Source organism: Symphalangus syndactylus, chromosome 10 (genome assembly GCF_028878055.3).
Source record: "Symphalangus syndactylus isolate Jambi chromosome 10, NHGRI_mSymSyn1-v2.1_pri, whole genome shotgun sequence".
Lineage (NCBI taxonomy): Eukaryota > Metazoa > Chordata > Mammalia > Primates > Hylobatidae > Symphalangus > Symphalangus syndactylus.
In genome coordinates, this window is record NC_072432.2 from 10,576,801 (window position 1) to 10,590,447 (window position 13,647).

Here is a 13,647-nt window from a genome sequence, read left to right on the forward strand (position 1 = left end):
TGGATTTTAGATCTTAATGTAAAAGGCAAAATAATAAGGCTTTTAAAAGATAACATTGGAGAATATATTCGTGACTTGATGTAGGCAAAGTTTTCTTAAGCAGGACTAAAACACACTAACCATCAAGAAAAAGATGAATAAATTGGACTACACTAAAAATAAGAACTTCTATTCATGAAAAGGCACTATTAAGAGAGTAAAAAGGCAAATCACAGAAATGGAAATGATGTTTGCAATATCTATAGTCTTAGTAATTAAAGGGTAAATTTTAAATGTTTTCACCACAAAAAATGTTAAGTTACCTGAGATGATGAATATGTTAACTAGCTGACTTAATTATACACATTGTATTAGTAAATTATAAAATCACTTTGTACCCCATAAATTTATATAATTATAAATTGGCAATTTACAATAAAAAATCTATACTTCACAAATAACCTATACCTAAAATATAAAAGGGACACTTATATATTAGTTTGTTTTTTTTTTTTTTTTTTTTTTTGCAGTTCTCTTTATATATATTTGTTTCTTTATTACATTGTTGCTTGGGGGCAACAGTTATGCTCTATTTATCTTTATTTATTTATTTTTTTTTTATTATACTTTAGGGTTTTAGGGTACATGTGCACAATGTGCAGGTTTGTTACATATGTATCCATGTGCCATGTTGATTTCCTGCACCCATTAACTCGTCATTTAGCATTAGGTGTATCTCCTAATGCTGTCCCTCCCCCCTCCCCCCACCCCACAACAGTCCCTGGAGCGTGATGTTCCCCTTCCTGTGTCCATGAGTTCTCATTGTTCAATTCCCACCTATGAGTGAGAACATGTGGTGTTTGGTTTTTTGTCCTTGCGATAGTTTACTGAGAATGATGTTTTCCAGTTTCATCCATGTCCCTACAAAGGACACGAACTCATCATGTTTTATGGCTGCATAGTATTCCATGGTGTATATGTGCCACATTTTCTTAATCCAGTCTATCGTTGTTGGACATTTGGGTTGGTTCCAACTCTTTGCTATTGTGAATAGTGCCGCAATAAACATACGTGTGCATGTGTCTTTATAGCAGCATGATTTATAGTCCTTCGGGTATATACCCAGTAATGGGATGGCTGGGTCAAATGGTATTTCTAGTTCTAGATCCCTGAGGAATCGCCACACTGACTTCCACAATGGTTGAACTAGTTTACAGTCCCACCAACAGTGTAAAAGTGTTCCTATTTCTCCACATCCTCTCCAGCACCTGTTGTTTCCTGATTTTTTAATGATGGCCATTCTAACTGGTGTGAGATGGTATCTCACTGTGGTTTTGATTTGCATTTCTCTGATGGCCAGTGATGAGGAGCATTTCTTCATGTGCTTTTTGGCTGCATAAATGTCTTCTTTTGAGAAGTGTCTGTTCATGTCCTCTGCCCACTTTTTGATGGGGTTGTTTGTTTTTTTCTTGTAAATTTGTTTGAGTTCATTGTAGATTCTGGATATTAGCCCTTTGTCAGATGAGTAGGTTGCAAAAATTTTCTCCCATTCTGCAGGTTGCCTGTTCACTCTGATGGTAGTTTCTTTTGCTGTGCAGAAGCTCTTTAGTTTAATGAGATCCCATTTGTCGATTTTGGCTTTTGTTGCCATTGCTTTTGGTGTTTTAGACATGAAGTCCTTGCCCACGCCTATGTCCTGAATGGTATTGCCTAGGTTTTCTTGTAGGATTTTAATGGTTTTAGGTTTCAACAACCCTTCATGCTAAAAACTCTCAATAAATTAGGTATTGATGGGACGTATCTCAAAATAATAAGAGCTATCTACAACAAACCCACAGCCAATATCATACTGAATGGGCAAAAACTGGAAGCATTCCCTCTGAAAACTGCCACAAGACAGGGATGCCCTCTCTCACCGCTCCTATTCAACATAGTGCTGGAAGTTCTGGCCAGAGCAATCAGGCAGGAGAAGGAAATAAAGGGTATTCACTTAGGAAAAGAGGAAGTCAAATTGTCCCTGTTTGCAGATGACATGATTGTATATCTAGAAAACCCCATTGTCTCAGCCCAAAATCTCCTTAAGCTGATTAGCAACTTCAGCAAAGTCTCAGGATACAAAATTAATGTACAAAAATCACAAGCATTCTTGTACACCAATAACAGACAAACAGAGAGCCAAATCATGAGTGAACTCCCATTCACAATTGCTTCAAAGAGAATAAAATACCTAGGAATCCAACTTACAAGGGATGTGAAGGACCTCTTCAAGGAGAACTACAAACCACTGCTCAATGAAATAAAAGAGGATACAAACAAATGGAAGAACATTCCATGCTCATGGGTTGGAAGAATCAATATCGTCAAAATGGCCATACTGCCCAAGGTAATTTATAGATTCAATGCCATCCCCATCAAGCTACCAATGACTTTCTTCACAGAATTGGAAAAAACTACTTTAAAGTTCATATGGAACCAAAAAAGAGCCCGCATCGCCAAGTCAATCCTAAGCCAAAAGAACAAAGCTGGAGGCATCACGCTACCTGACTTTAAACTATACTACAAGGCTACAGTAACCAAAACAGCATGGTACTGGTACCACAACAGAGACATAGATCAATGGAACAGAACAGAGCCCTCAGAAATGATGCCGCATAGCTACAACTATCTGATCTTTGACAAACCTGACAAAAACAAGAAATGGGGAAAGGATTCCCTATTTAATAAATGGTGCTGGGAAAACTGGCTAGCCATATGTAGAAAGCTGCAACTGGATCCCTTCCTTACACCTTATACAAAAATTAATTCAAGATGGATTAAAGACTTATATGTTAGGAGGCTATTTAATAACCAATGTAAGAAATTGAGTAATTTGGAACAGGATGGTTGTAAAGCAGGTGAGGAGAGGTGATCAGATTCTGGGTAATTTTTAAGGTGAACATCGGAGGCCTTCTTCACAGATTTTATATTGGTTATGAGAGAATTTTAGAAGGCAAGAATCACTCCCCAAATTTGGTTCTTTATGATGGAAAGAAAGGAATCATTGAGACTGTGAAAATTTAAGGTGGAGCTGAATTGCATGGAGATTAAAGAAATTTTTTTCTGGGGCATCCTGAGCTTGAAATGCCCATTAGACCCTCAGGAGGAGGTGCAGAACAGACAATTTGTCATTCCAGTCTGAATTATTGGGAAAAGGTCTGAACTGGAGTTCAGATTACAGCCTGCTGAAGGTTCAGATGATTGTTAGCATTTTGTAACAAAATTTTTTTTAAATTAAGGTATGTACATTGTTTCCTTAGATACTATTGCTCACCTAATGTATTACAGAATAGTGTAAACATATTTTTTTTTGCTTTGTGACAAACATCATCAATAAGTGTTTTATTAGAAATATATTTGCATTAATAATGCTTCTTTTTTTTGTTTTTATTATTATACTTTAGGTTTTAGGGTACATGTGCACAATGTGCAGGTTTGTTACATATGTATCCATGTGCCATGTTGATTTCCTGCACCCATTAACTCGTCATTTAGCATTAGGTATATCTCCTAATGATATGCAGTTGAAATAAAAAAATTATGTAATTCATTTTTGTGCTTTTTTTATGTTGGTGGCCTGGAAGCCAACATTTAATATCTATAACGTATGCCTGTGTACTATGTCTTGACTATCTCTTGTCAGAGTTTTTGACTAAATTGTATTGTGTCTGGTCCTAGTATAGCTATCACGGCTCTTTTTTGGTTACTACTTTCATACAATACCTATTTCTGTCTTTCATGTTCACATTATTTATGTCCTCACCTAAAGTGAGTTTCTAGTTCAGAACATACAGTTGGGTCCTAGATTTTTTAAAATCCATTCTGCAAATCTTCCTTTTAATGTGAAAATTTAAGCCAATTTCATTTAATGTACAGCTATGAGACACACAACAACATTCTGATAAAGGATGAAACACAGAAACAATGGTGGCTTCCCCCAATTAAGTAGGTGTTATCCCTGGGATTCAAGGTTGACTCAACATATACAAATTAAAAGTGTGATTCATCACATTAACATAACTAAAGACAAAAACCACATAATCATCTTCATAGATGCAGAAAAGGCTTTTGATAAAATTCAACGCTACTTCATGTTAAAAACTCAATAAACCAGATATTGAAGGAACATGCCTCAAAATAATAAGACCCATATATGACAAACCCACAGTCAATATCATACTGAATGGGCAAAATATAAAAGCATGCCCTTTGAAAAGTGGCACAAGACAAGGATGCCCTCCGTCACCATGCCTATTCAATGTAGTATTGGAAATCGTGGTTAAGAAATCAGGCAAGACAAAGAAATAAAGGGCATCTGAATAAGAAGAGAGAAAGTAAAACTACCCCTGTTCGCAGATGACATGATTCCATATCTAGAAAACCCCCTAGTCTCATTCCAAAAGCTCTTTAACAAACTGATAAACAACTTCAGTGAAGTCTCAGAATACAAAATCAATGTACAAAAATCACTAGCATTTCTATACACCAACAACTGTCAAGCCAACAGCCAAGTCAGAAACACAATCCCATTCACAACTGCCATAAAAAGAATAAAATGCCTATGAATACATCTAATCAGGAAGGCGAAAGATCTCTACAATGAGAACTACAAAACATAGCTCAAAGAAATCAGAGATAAAACAAACAAATGCAAAAAACATTCTATGCTCATGAATAGAAAAAATTAATGTCATTAAAACGGCCGTACTTCCCAAAGCAATTAATAGAGTCAATGCTGTTCCTATTAAACTACCAATGGCATTCTTCACAGAACTAGAAAAGAACTATTTTAAAATTCATATGGTACCAAAAAAGAGCCCAAATAGCCAAGGTAATCAAAGGAAAAAGAACAAAGCAGGAAGCATCAGACTTCAAACTATACTACAGGGCTACAGTAACCAAAACAGCATGGTACTGGTACAAAAACAGACATATAGACCAACAGAAGAGAATAAAGAGCCCAGAGGTAAGGCCACACACCTACAACCATCTGATCTTCAATGAAGCTAAGAAAAACAAGCAATTGGAAAAAGACTTCCTATTTCACAAGTGGTGCTGTGATAACTGGCTAGCCATATTCATATGATTTAAATCAGACCCCTTCCTTACACCATATTCAAAAATGAACTGAAGGTGGATTAAAGACTTAAATGTAAAGCCCCAAATTACAAAAACTCTAGAAGACAAGCTAGGCAATACCATTCTGGACACAGGAATGAGCAAAGATTTCATTACAAACACACCAAAATCAATTTTTATAGTATTTTTTTTAATATATAATAATGGAAAACAAAAGTGAACAGGAGTAGCCATTCTTATATAAGTTGAAAGTGACTCTGAACTGAAAACAGTAGAAAAACACAATCTATCCTAAATATATATGCATTCAACTCTGAAGCATCCAGATTCATGAAACAAATACCACTAGACATATGAGAAAACATTTGCTGCTATACTTCCACACACACACATAGATAACATCTGACAGGTCATCAAGGCAGAAAGTTAAAAAGAAACTTCAGATATAAACTAGCCTCTAGACTAAATGGATCTAGTGAGTATTTACAGTACATTATACACAACAACCACAGAGTATATATTTTTCTTATCTCTGCGTGGAACATTCTGCAAAATCAAACATATGCCTGACCACAAAGCAAGTCTCAATAAATTAAAAAAATTGATGTTATATCAAGTATCTTCTCAGTCTACAAGAGAATAAATTTAGAAATCAATACCAAGAGGAATTGTCAAAATTATACAACTACATGGAGGCTAAAAACTTGTCTTCAATGACTTCTGGGTAAACATTAAACAAAGGCATAAGTCAAAAATACATTTTTGAAAACAATGAAAATAGAGACACAACTTACCAAAACTTCTAACATACAGCAAAAGCAGTGCTAAGAGGTAAGTTTATAGTATTAAATGTCTACATCAAAAAGACAGAAACAGGCCAGGCACGGTGGCTCATGCCTGTAATCCCAGCACTTTGGGAGGCCAGGGTGGGTGGATCACAAGGTCAGGAGTTCGAGACCAGCCTGGCCAAGATGGGTGAAACCCCATCTCTACTAAAAATACAAAAATTAGCTGGGCATGGTGGTGGGTGCCTGTAATCCCAGTTACTCGGGAGGCTGAGAAACGAGAATCACTTGAACCCAGGAGGCAGAGTGTGCAGTGAGCCGAGATCATGCCACTGCACTGTAGCCTGGGCAATAGAGCAAGACTCCATTTCAAAAAAAAAAAATAGAAACATCTCAAATTAACCACCTAATGTCACACCTCTAAGAACTAGAAAAACAAGAACAAATCAAACCCAAAGCTAGCAGAAGAAAAAAATAAGAAACATTAGAGGAGAACCAAATGAGATTGAGACTAAAACAATGATGCCAGGATCAAAGATATTAAAAATTTGTTATTTGAAAGGTTAAACAAAATTATAGACTGCTAGTTATATTAACCAAGAAAGACAGAGAAAATTCAAATGAGCAAAATCAGAAATGACAAAGGCAACATTGCAACTGTTAGAACAGAACACAAAAACTAACAAATATTACTGTGAACATCTCCGTGCACACAAAACAGAAAACCTAAAAAAAATGATTGAAGTTTTGGAAATACCCAAGTTCTCAAAATTGAACCAGAAATAAATAGAAATTCTAAACACACCAATAATAAGCAAGCACATTTAATCAGTAAAAGAGCAAGAACAAAAAAATCCCAGGACGAGATGAATTCACAGCCAAATTTTATGAGATGTACAAAGAAGATCTGAAACAAACCTTCCTGAAGCTATTTCATAATATCCCTCAATATAGGAAACAAGTGTCACCTTGATACCAAAATCAGGCAACAACACGACTAAAAATGAAATCTAAAGGCCGATATCCCTGATGAACATGGACGCAAAAATTCTCAACAAAATACTACCAAACTGAAACAAAGAGCACATCGAAGAGATAATTTATCATGATCAAGTGGGTTTTGTTGCAGGAATAAAGGATGTTTCAACATTCACAAATTAATAAATTTGATTCACCATATAACCAAAATTTAAAACAAAAAGCATATGATCATCTCAAAAGAGACACAAAAGCATTTCATAAAATCCAACATTTCTTTCTCATAAAACCCTTAACAAACTATGTATTGAAGACGTATCTCAAAATAATAAGTCATACATAACAAACCTGCAGCCAACGTCTTCCTGAATAGGAAAATGTTGAAAGCATTCACCCTACGAACTGGCAAAAGACAAGAATGTCCACTGTCACCACTCTTATTTAACATAGAACTGGAAGTCCTCACCAGAAAACCCAGGCAATAGAAAAAAATAAAAGCCATCCAAGTTGGAAAAGAGAAATTCAAATTATCAATTTTTTTCTGATGACATGATTTTATACCTATCAAACTATAATGACTCCTTCAAAGGACTCCTAGACTTGATTGAAAAAAAAAACTTCAATAAAATTTGCAGATACAAAATCAATGTAGAAAAATAAGTAGCATTTCTATACACCAATAATGTTGTAGCTAAAACTCAATTAATAATTCAGTCCCATTTGCAATAGACAAAAACAGAATAAAATATCTAGATATAAATTAAATTAAGCAGGTGAAAGGTCTCTACAAGGAGAAATACAAAATACTGATGTAAAAAATCATGGATGAAACAAACAAATAAAAAGATTACCATGCTTATGGACTGGGAAAATCAGTATCATGAAAATGATCATACTGCCCAAAGCAAACTACTGATTCAATGCAGTTCCTAACAAAGTACCAACATTATTCTTCATATAATTACAAAAAAATCTAAATTTCATAAAAAGACAATCCTAAGCAAAAGAACGAAGTCACAGGTATCACTTTACCTGACTTCAAATTATACTAACAGGCTATAGTAACTAAAATAACATGGTACTGATACAACAGTAGACACGTGGATAAATAAGAATAGAGAACCTAGAAATAAAGCTACATACATACAACAAACTGATCTTTGACAAGGTTAAAGAAAAGCAAACAATGAGAAAAGGACACTGTAATCATTAAATGGTATTGAGAAAATTGGCTAGCCAAAGCAGAATAATGAAACTAAACCCCTATCTCTTACCATTGGCAAAGTTAAGTCAACGTGGATTAAGGACCTGCAAGGAAGATCTGGAACTATGAATGTCCTAGGAGAAAACCTTGGAAAAACTCTTCTGGACATTGAGCTAGGCCAAGATATAATGATGAAGATGCCAAAAAGGAAATGTAACAAAGACAGATAAATGGGAATTAAACTAAAAAACTTATGGGCAGCAAGAGAAATAATCGACAGAAAATCTACAGAATGGGAAAAATATATTCAAATTTAGGCTCCAACAAAGGACTTTTATTTAGATTCTAAAAGGAACTCAAACCAACTCAACAAGTAAAAAACAAACAATCCCATTAAAAACTAGGCAAAAGACATGAACAGACATTCATCAAATGAAAACATACAAGCAGCTGACAAATATACAGGAAACTGTTTTTAATAATCATCAGAAAAATGCAAATTAAAAGCACATTGAGATATCATCTTGTACCAGTTAGAATGACTATTATTAAAATGTCAAAAAACAACAATATCAGTGTGGATGTGGAAAGAAGGCAAAATGGGCATATACATACTAATATGCATATATATATATATATATATATATACTAAATGTACATACATATACTAAGCATATATGCTTATGGAATACTAAGCATCCACTAAGAAGAGTGAAATTATGTCCTTTTCAGCAACATGGATGGAACTAGAGGATATTATTCTAAGTTAACTAACTTAGAAGCACAACAAAATACCACGTATTCTCATTTACAAGGGGAAGCTAAACAATGGGTACACATGGACATAAACATGGAAATAATAGACATCAAGTACTTCAAAAGGGAGAAAGGTGGAGACAGGGGCGAAGATTACAAAACTTCCTATTGGGTACAATGTTCACTATTTGAGTGATGTGTACACTAGAGGCCCAAACCTCACCGGTATGTAATGTGTCTACATAACAAACCTATACATGTGCCTATTTAATCTAAAATAATTTTTAAGATTTTAATAAGAAATAAAAATATAAAGTCTTTCCTTACTAATATCAATGCCTATAATTCTTCACAGTTTCTGTCAGTTTATTTTCTTCCTCATAATGAACCCTGTTTTCCTGTTTCTTTGTAGCTTTGTTATTGTTTTTATCGCACATTTGAAAAACAGCCACATTTCATTATATATATTCTGTGTCATGACAATGATCAGCTAATATGCTTGGCATATTCTCAGTCTCGACATCAGCTCTACATGAAAACTTAAGGTCTTCTCAGTTCTTTTGTGAACGTGCATCTGCCTGGACTCTATGTGCCCTATTTGATTTCTCCAAATACCCAATGGCTTTTGAATACCTTATCAAGTCAAAAATTCACAGCTCAGCTTCTCCTAAGTGCCACAGATGGCCTAGTGTATGTCTCTTCCCCCTAATCTCTTGCCAGTGGCATCTGTGCATCTATAGTCACCCTGCATCTCTACCGAGCCACTCTATAAATAAATGAGTTTATTTTAGTTCATTTCAGATTGTTTTTTGATAATTCCATGGGAGATTTGAGAGCTTTCTAATCTACCATCCTGCTGATGACACTCTGTGTGAAAATTTTTAAATGACTCTATTATATTCCATTGCTTTAATGTGTAGTAATTTACCTAATTATTTTCTTTTATTGTTTCTTTTAGGAAGAAGTGAATAGAAGAAAAGAGGGTGTTGCAAATCAAAAGCACATAGAGATATCATCTTACACCAGTCCACCAGTCAGAATGGCTATTCTTAAAATGTCAGACAACAACGGATATTGGTATAGATTCTTCAGAGATGTTAATCATTTTCCTTTTTTTTTTTTTTTTTTTTTTGAGACAGTCTTGCTCTGTCGCCCAGGCTGGAGCACAGTGGCCCAATCTTGGCTCACTGCAACCTCTGCCTCCTGAGTTTAAGCAATTCTCTTGCCTCAGCCTCCTGAGTAACTGGGATTACAGGCATCCACTACCACGCCAGACTAATTTTTGTATTTTTTTCATAGAGACAAGATTTCACCATGTTGACCTTGATTGGTCTCAAACTCCTGACCTCAAGTAATCATACTGCCTTGGCCTTCCAAAGTGCTGAGGTTACAGGCGTGAGCCACTGCTCCCGGCCTAATCATCGTGTTCTAATCTGCCCTCCAATGGGAGAAACAAGTAAAATTATGCCATGTGAGGATTAGTCACCAATTTATTTTAATTACTTTTTTCTTCATAACATTTAATAAGATCACAAATTATATAAAATAGTTATCAGTTTTTTGGGAAGTTACTTTTGCTGGTTTCTTATAAAACTGATGGAAGATACAAACACTATTAAAGAACTGTTTGCATGTTGCAAATGATGTCCAAAGTCCAAACATTGTTAATAATTAATACTCCAATAAGCATCATGTCAGAATTTCTGTTTTCTTTTCCCTTTGAACCTTTGCAGGATTGCCACATCATCAGGACCGCACCTTCATTAGGAATGAATATTCCTACTACAATTAAATAAGAAACAAAATTAATTTGCTGGTGAAAAATGTAAAAAGAGAAATTTTCTTTGGTTTTGTTTAATTTCTTTATTGAGGGTCACCATTAAAAAAAATGCTCACTGGTCATTCTTTTGAAAACTGTCTGAGAGAAAGATGTAAGATGGTTGATTATTTCAAATGACAGAAGATAAAGATGGGATATCATCATGGCATGAACAAAAATGAGATTCGTAGCTGGAGGTATTTTATAGTCTAACATGATCACCAATCATTCTATAAATCTGTTGGATGAGTTTATTAGATAAGTAGAGAGAGAGATTGATTGATACTGAATAGAAAATTTCACTTTAAAAATATATTTTGACTATATAATAATGTACGTAAAAATTCTCTTTGATAAGAAACAAGTGAACCGGATTCAATTTTCTTCACAGCCTGTGTAATACACCATCACTTGCTTCCTCCTACATGCCATTGATTAGCCCCAGGGAGCAGTGCAGCATTGCCTGCCCATTTTTTACATAACCCCTGAATATAAATGCCAGATTTTGCTGAAGGAAACAGGATCTGCTCAGTGAAAGAAGTGGCATGCAATGGATCCCAAATATCAGCGTGTGGAGCTAAATGATGGTCACTTCATGCCCGTATTGGGATTTGGCACCTATGCACCTCCAGAGGTAATAATCACATTTTCAGCATTGAGCATTTAAAAGAGCAAAGCTAGAATAAGTGGACGATGACCTGGGTTGTTCAGCTTTGTGTTTCTGTTACCCTGAGTGACTCACCTGGTCTGTCTTACTGGACTAGAGCTATTGTATGTTCAAAGAGAAAAGGTAGTCAATGTTTGTTTCGCACTGAGGTCTGTCATATGGTAATTTACTGCTTATTTTTATTTTGTACACTGTTTTTATATGCTGTTTCTGTGTATTGCCCAGCTTGGCAGAATATATAAAACTCAACAGTGAAGAACACTGCCTGGCAGTTCCCTTTCTAGGAGATGACTGCAGTGAGAATGGTTTCTCCATTTATTTCTGTGGTTGAAGAAATCTTTTCTTCTTCTACTAGATGTGATCAAAAGAAACATTTGTGGTAACAGCACCTAAAGATGGGGTGTATGAAAACGGTTGGGAGAGTACCACTGAGCTGCCGTGTGGCCTTGAGCATGACAGAGTAATACTGGTCCTGGACTTAATACAATACCTTGTACAACTCTCACCTCTAGGAAAATTGCCTGAAAGGAAAAATAACTTTATTCTAAGGAAAACCTAGAACCTCACAAGAAAAATTTTAAATTTTTGGTCCGTGTTAATATGCATCAGATTTGTATCAAAATGATAGGGGTGGTCCTCTGAAACGGAAGTGGGCAAAATGGAGACTTTTTTTCTAGACTGAGCTATTTCTACACTGGAAGAAAACTTGTATTCCAAGACTACTAAGTGTGTTAATAAGGAGTAGTCACATAAAATTTGTGTCTAAATTTGATCAACTATACGTTGTAAGAATTTACAGAGAAACACCTTGAAGACCATCGACAGGAGCAGTTCACTTTGTAATGCAAATTGGCATGAAGGGGAAGTAAGGAAAAGCACAAAACAGAAGCGCTAGCCTTGGTGAACCTTGAGTGCCTGCACAGCAAAGAGAGGATCAGGGTTGGTATCAGGGGAAGGCAGTGAGACCTGGCATCTAGTTCCTTTTAATTTCACTAGAAAAAGAAAGCTTCCGAAATGCTTATATTAAAATAGAAAATTGTTTCATTCACGGTTTTGTCATTTAAAAAATATACCTCTCAAATCTTTATCCAAATTTGGTAGATGTCAATAATTTTAAATTTCACTGAAATTATATCGTTCCTAAAAGAGTTGGTCTTATTTTTTAGGGATAAAGTGTACCTTACTAATCTCTCACAAGTTGCAGTTAATTTCTTAGGTATAAATCTACGTACTTGGAGTATATGTCTTTACTCCTAGTATTTAGTTCTGTCATACACACAGAATGGCTAATGGCTGTGTAGAAAGGAGTTAACACAATAGACTGCCACCTGTAGATGCACCTGTTTTCAAAGTTGGAGCCTGTCTGGTATCTGAGAAGCTGAATTTCTCACCCCTTCCTAACTGATAAGGGTAGCGGCTATAATTAACTGGTTGTACAAAGTGTGGGGTTTCTGTATACCTGCTTTCTTTACAAGACTGGAAGTTTGGTGTGTGCTATACAGACTGGGTCAATTTAACCAGCACCCAGTTAAAATCTTGGGAGTTGAGTCTCCAAATAGCATCCCTTGTAGTCAACATTTCCCCTATGTTGCCAAAATGTGATGCTGGAGGAAGTCAGTGTGTTTCCTGAAACATCACTGAGAGACGAATCATAGGAACTTACACAGTATTCTTACCATAATTTCTTCCATGTGCCTTTTTCCATGTGTTAATTTCACTATATTAAAAATAATTAGGAGTGTGTATTCAGTGACTCATACCTGTAATTCCAGCACTTTGGTAGGCCAAGGCAGGTGGATCCCTTGAGCTCGAGAGTTTGAGCCTGGGTAACATAGGAAATCCCATCTCTACCAAAAATACAAAAACTTAACCAGGCATCATGGTGCCTGTCTGTGGTCCTAGCTATTTGGGAGGCTGAGGTGGGAGGATCACTTGAGCCCAAGATAAAGAAGGTGGGGGTGAGGGCAGATTTTTTTTTTTTTTTTTTGAGACGGAGTCTGGCTCTGTCGCCCAGGCTGGAGTGCAGTGGCCCAATCTCGGCTCACTGCAAGCTCCGCCTCCTGGGTTCACGCCATTCTCCTGCCTCAGCCTCTCCGAGTAGCTGGGACTACAGGCGCCCGCCACCACGCCCGGCTAATTTTTTGTATTTTTAGTAGAGACGGGGTTTCACCGTGGTCTCGATCTCCTGACCTCGTGATCCACCCGCCTCGGCCTCCCAAAGTGCTGGGATTACAAGCGTGAGCTACCGCACCCGGCCTTTTTTTTTTTTTTTTTTGAGACGGAGTCTAGCTCTGTCCGCCAGGCTGGAGAGCAGTGGCGCGATCTCGGCTCACTGCAAGCTCCG

At 36.2% G+C, this 13,647-nt stretch overlaps 1 protein-coding gene across 3 annotated transcripts in view; it reads left to right on the forward strand.

Moving 5' to 3' along the window:
• The first annotated feature begins 11,173 nt into the window (after positions 1 to 11,173).
• LOC129491834 (aldo-keto reductase family 1 member C4) overlaps positions 11,174 to 13,647 on the forward strand; it is a 34,093-nt gene continuing 31,619 nt past the window's right edge. For all 3 annotated transcript variants that reach the window (XM_055296400.2, XM_055296401.2, XM_055296402.2), the window contains exon 1: positions 11,174 to 11,270. In XM_055296400.2, the coding sequence (XP_055152375.1) occupies positions 11,187 to 11,270 (84 nt within the window). In that variant the 5' untranslated portion in view covers positions 11,174 to 11,186. The remainder of the gene's footprint in view (positions 11,271 to 13,647) is intronic.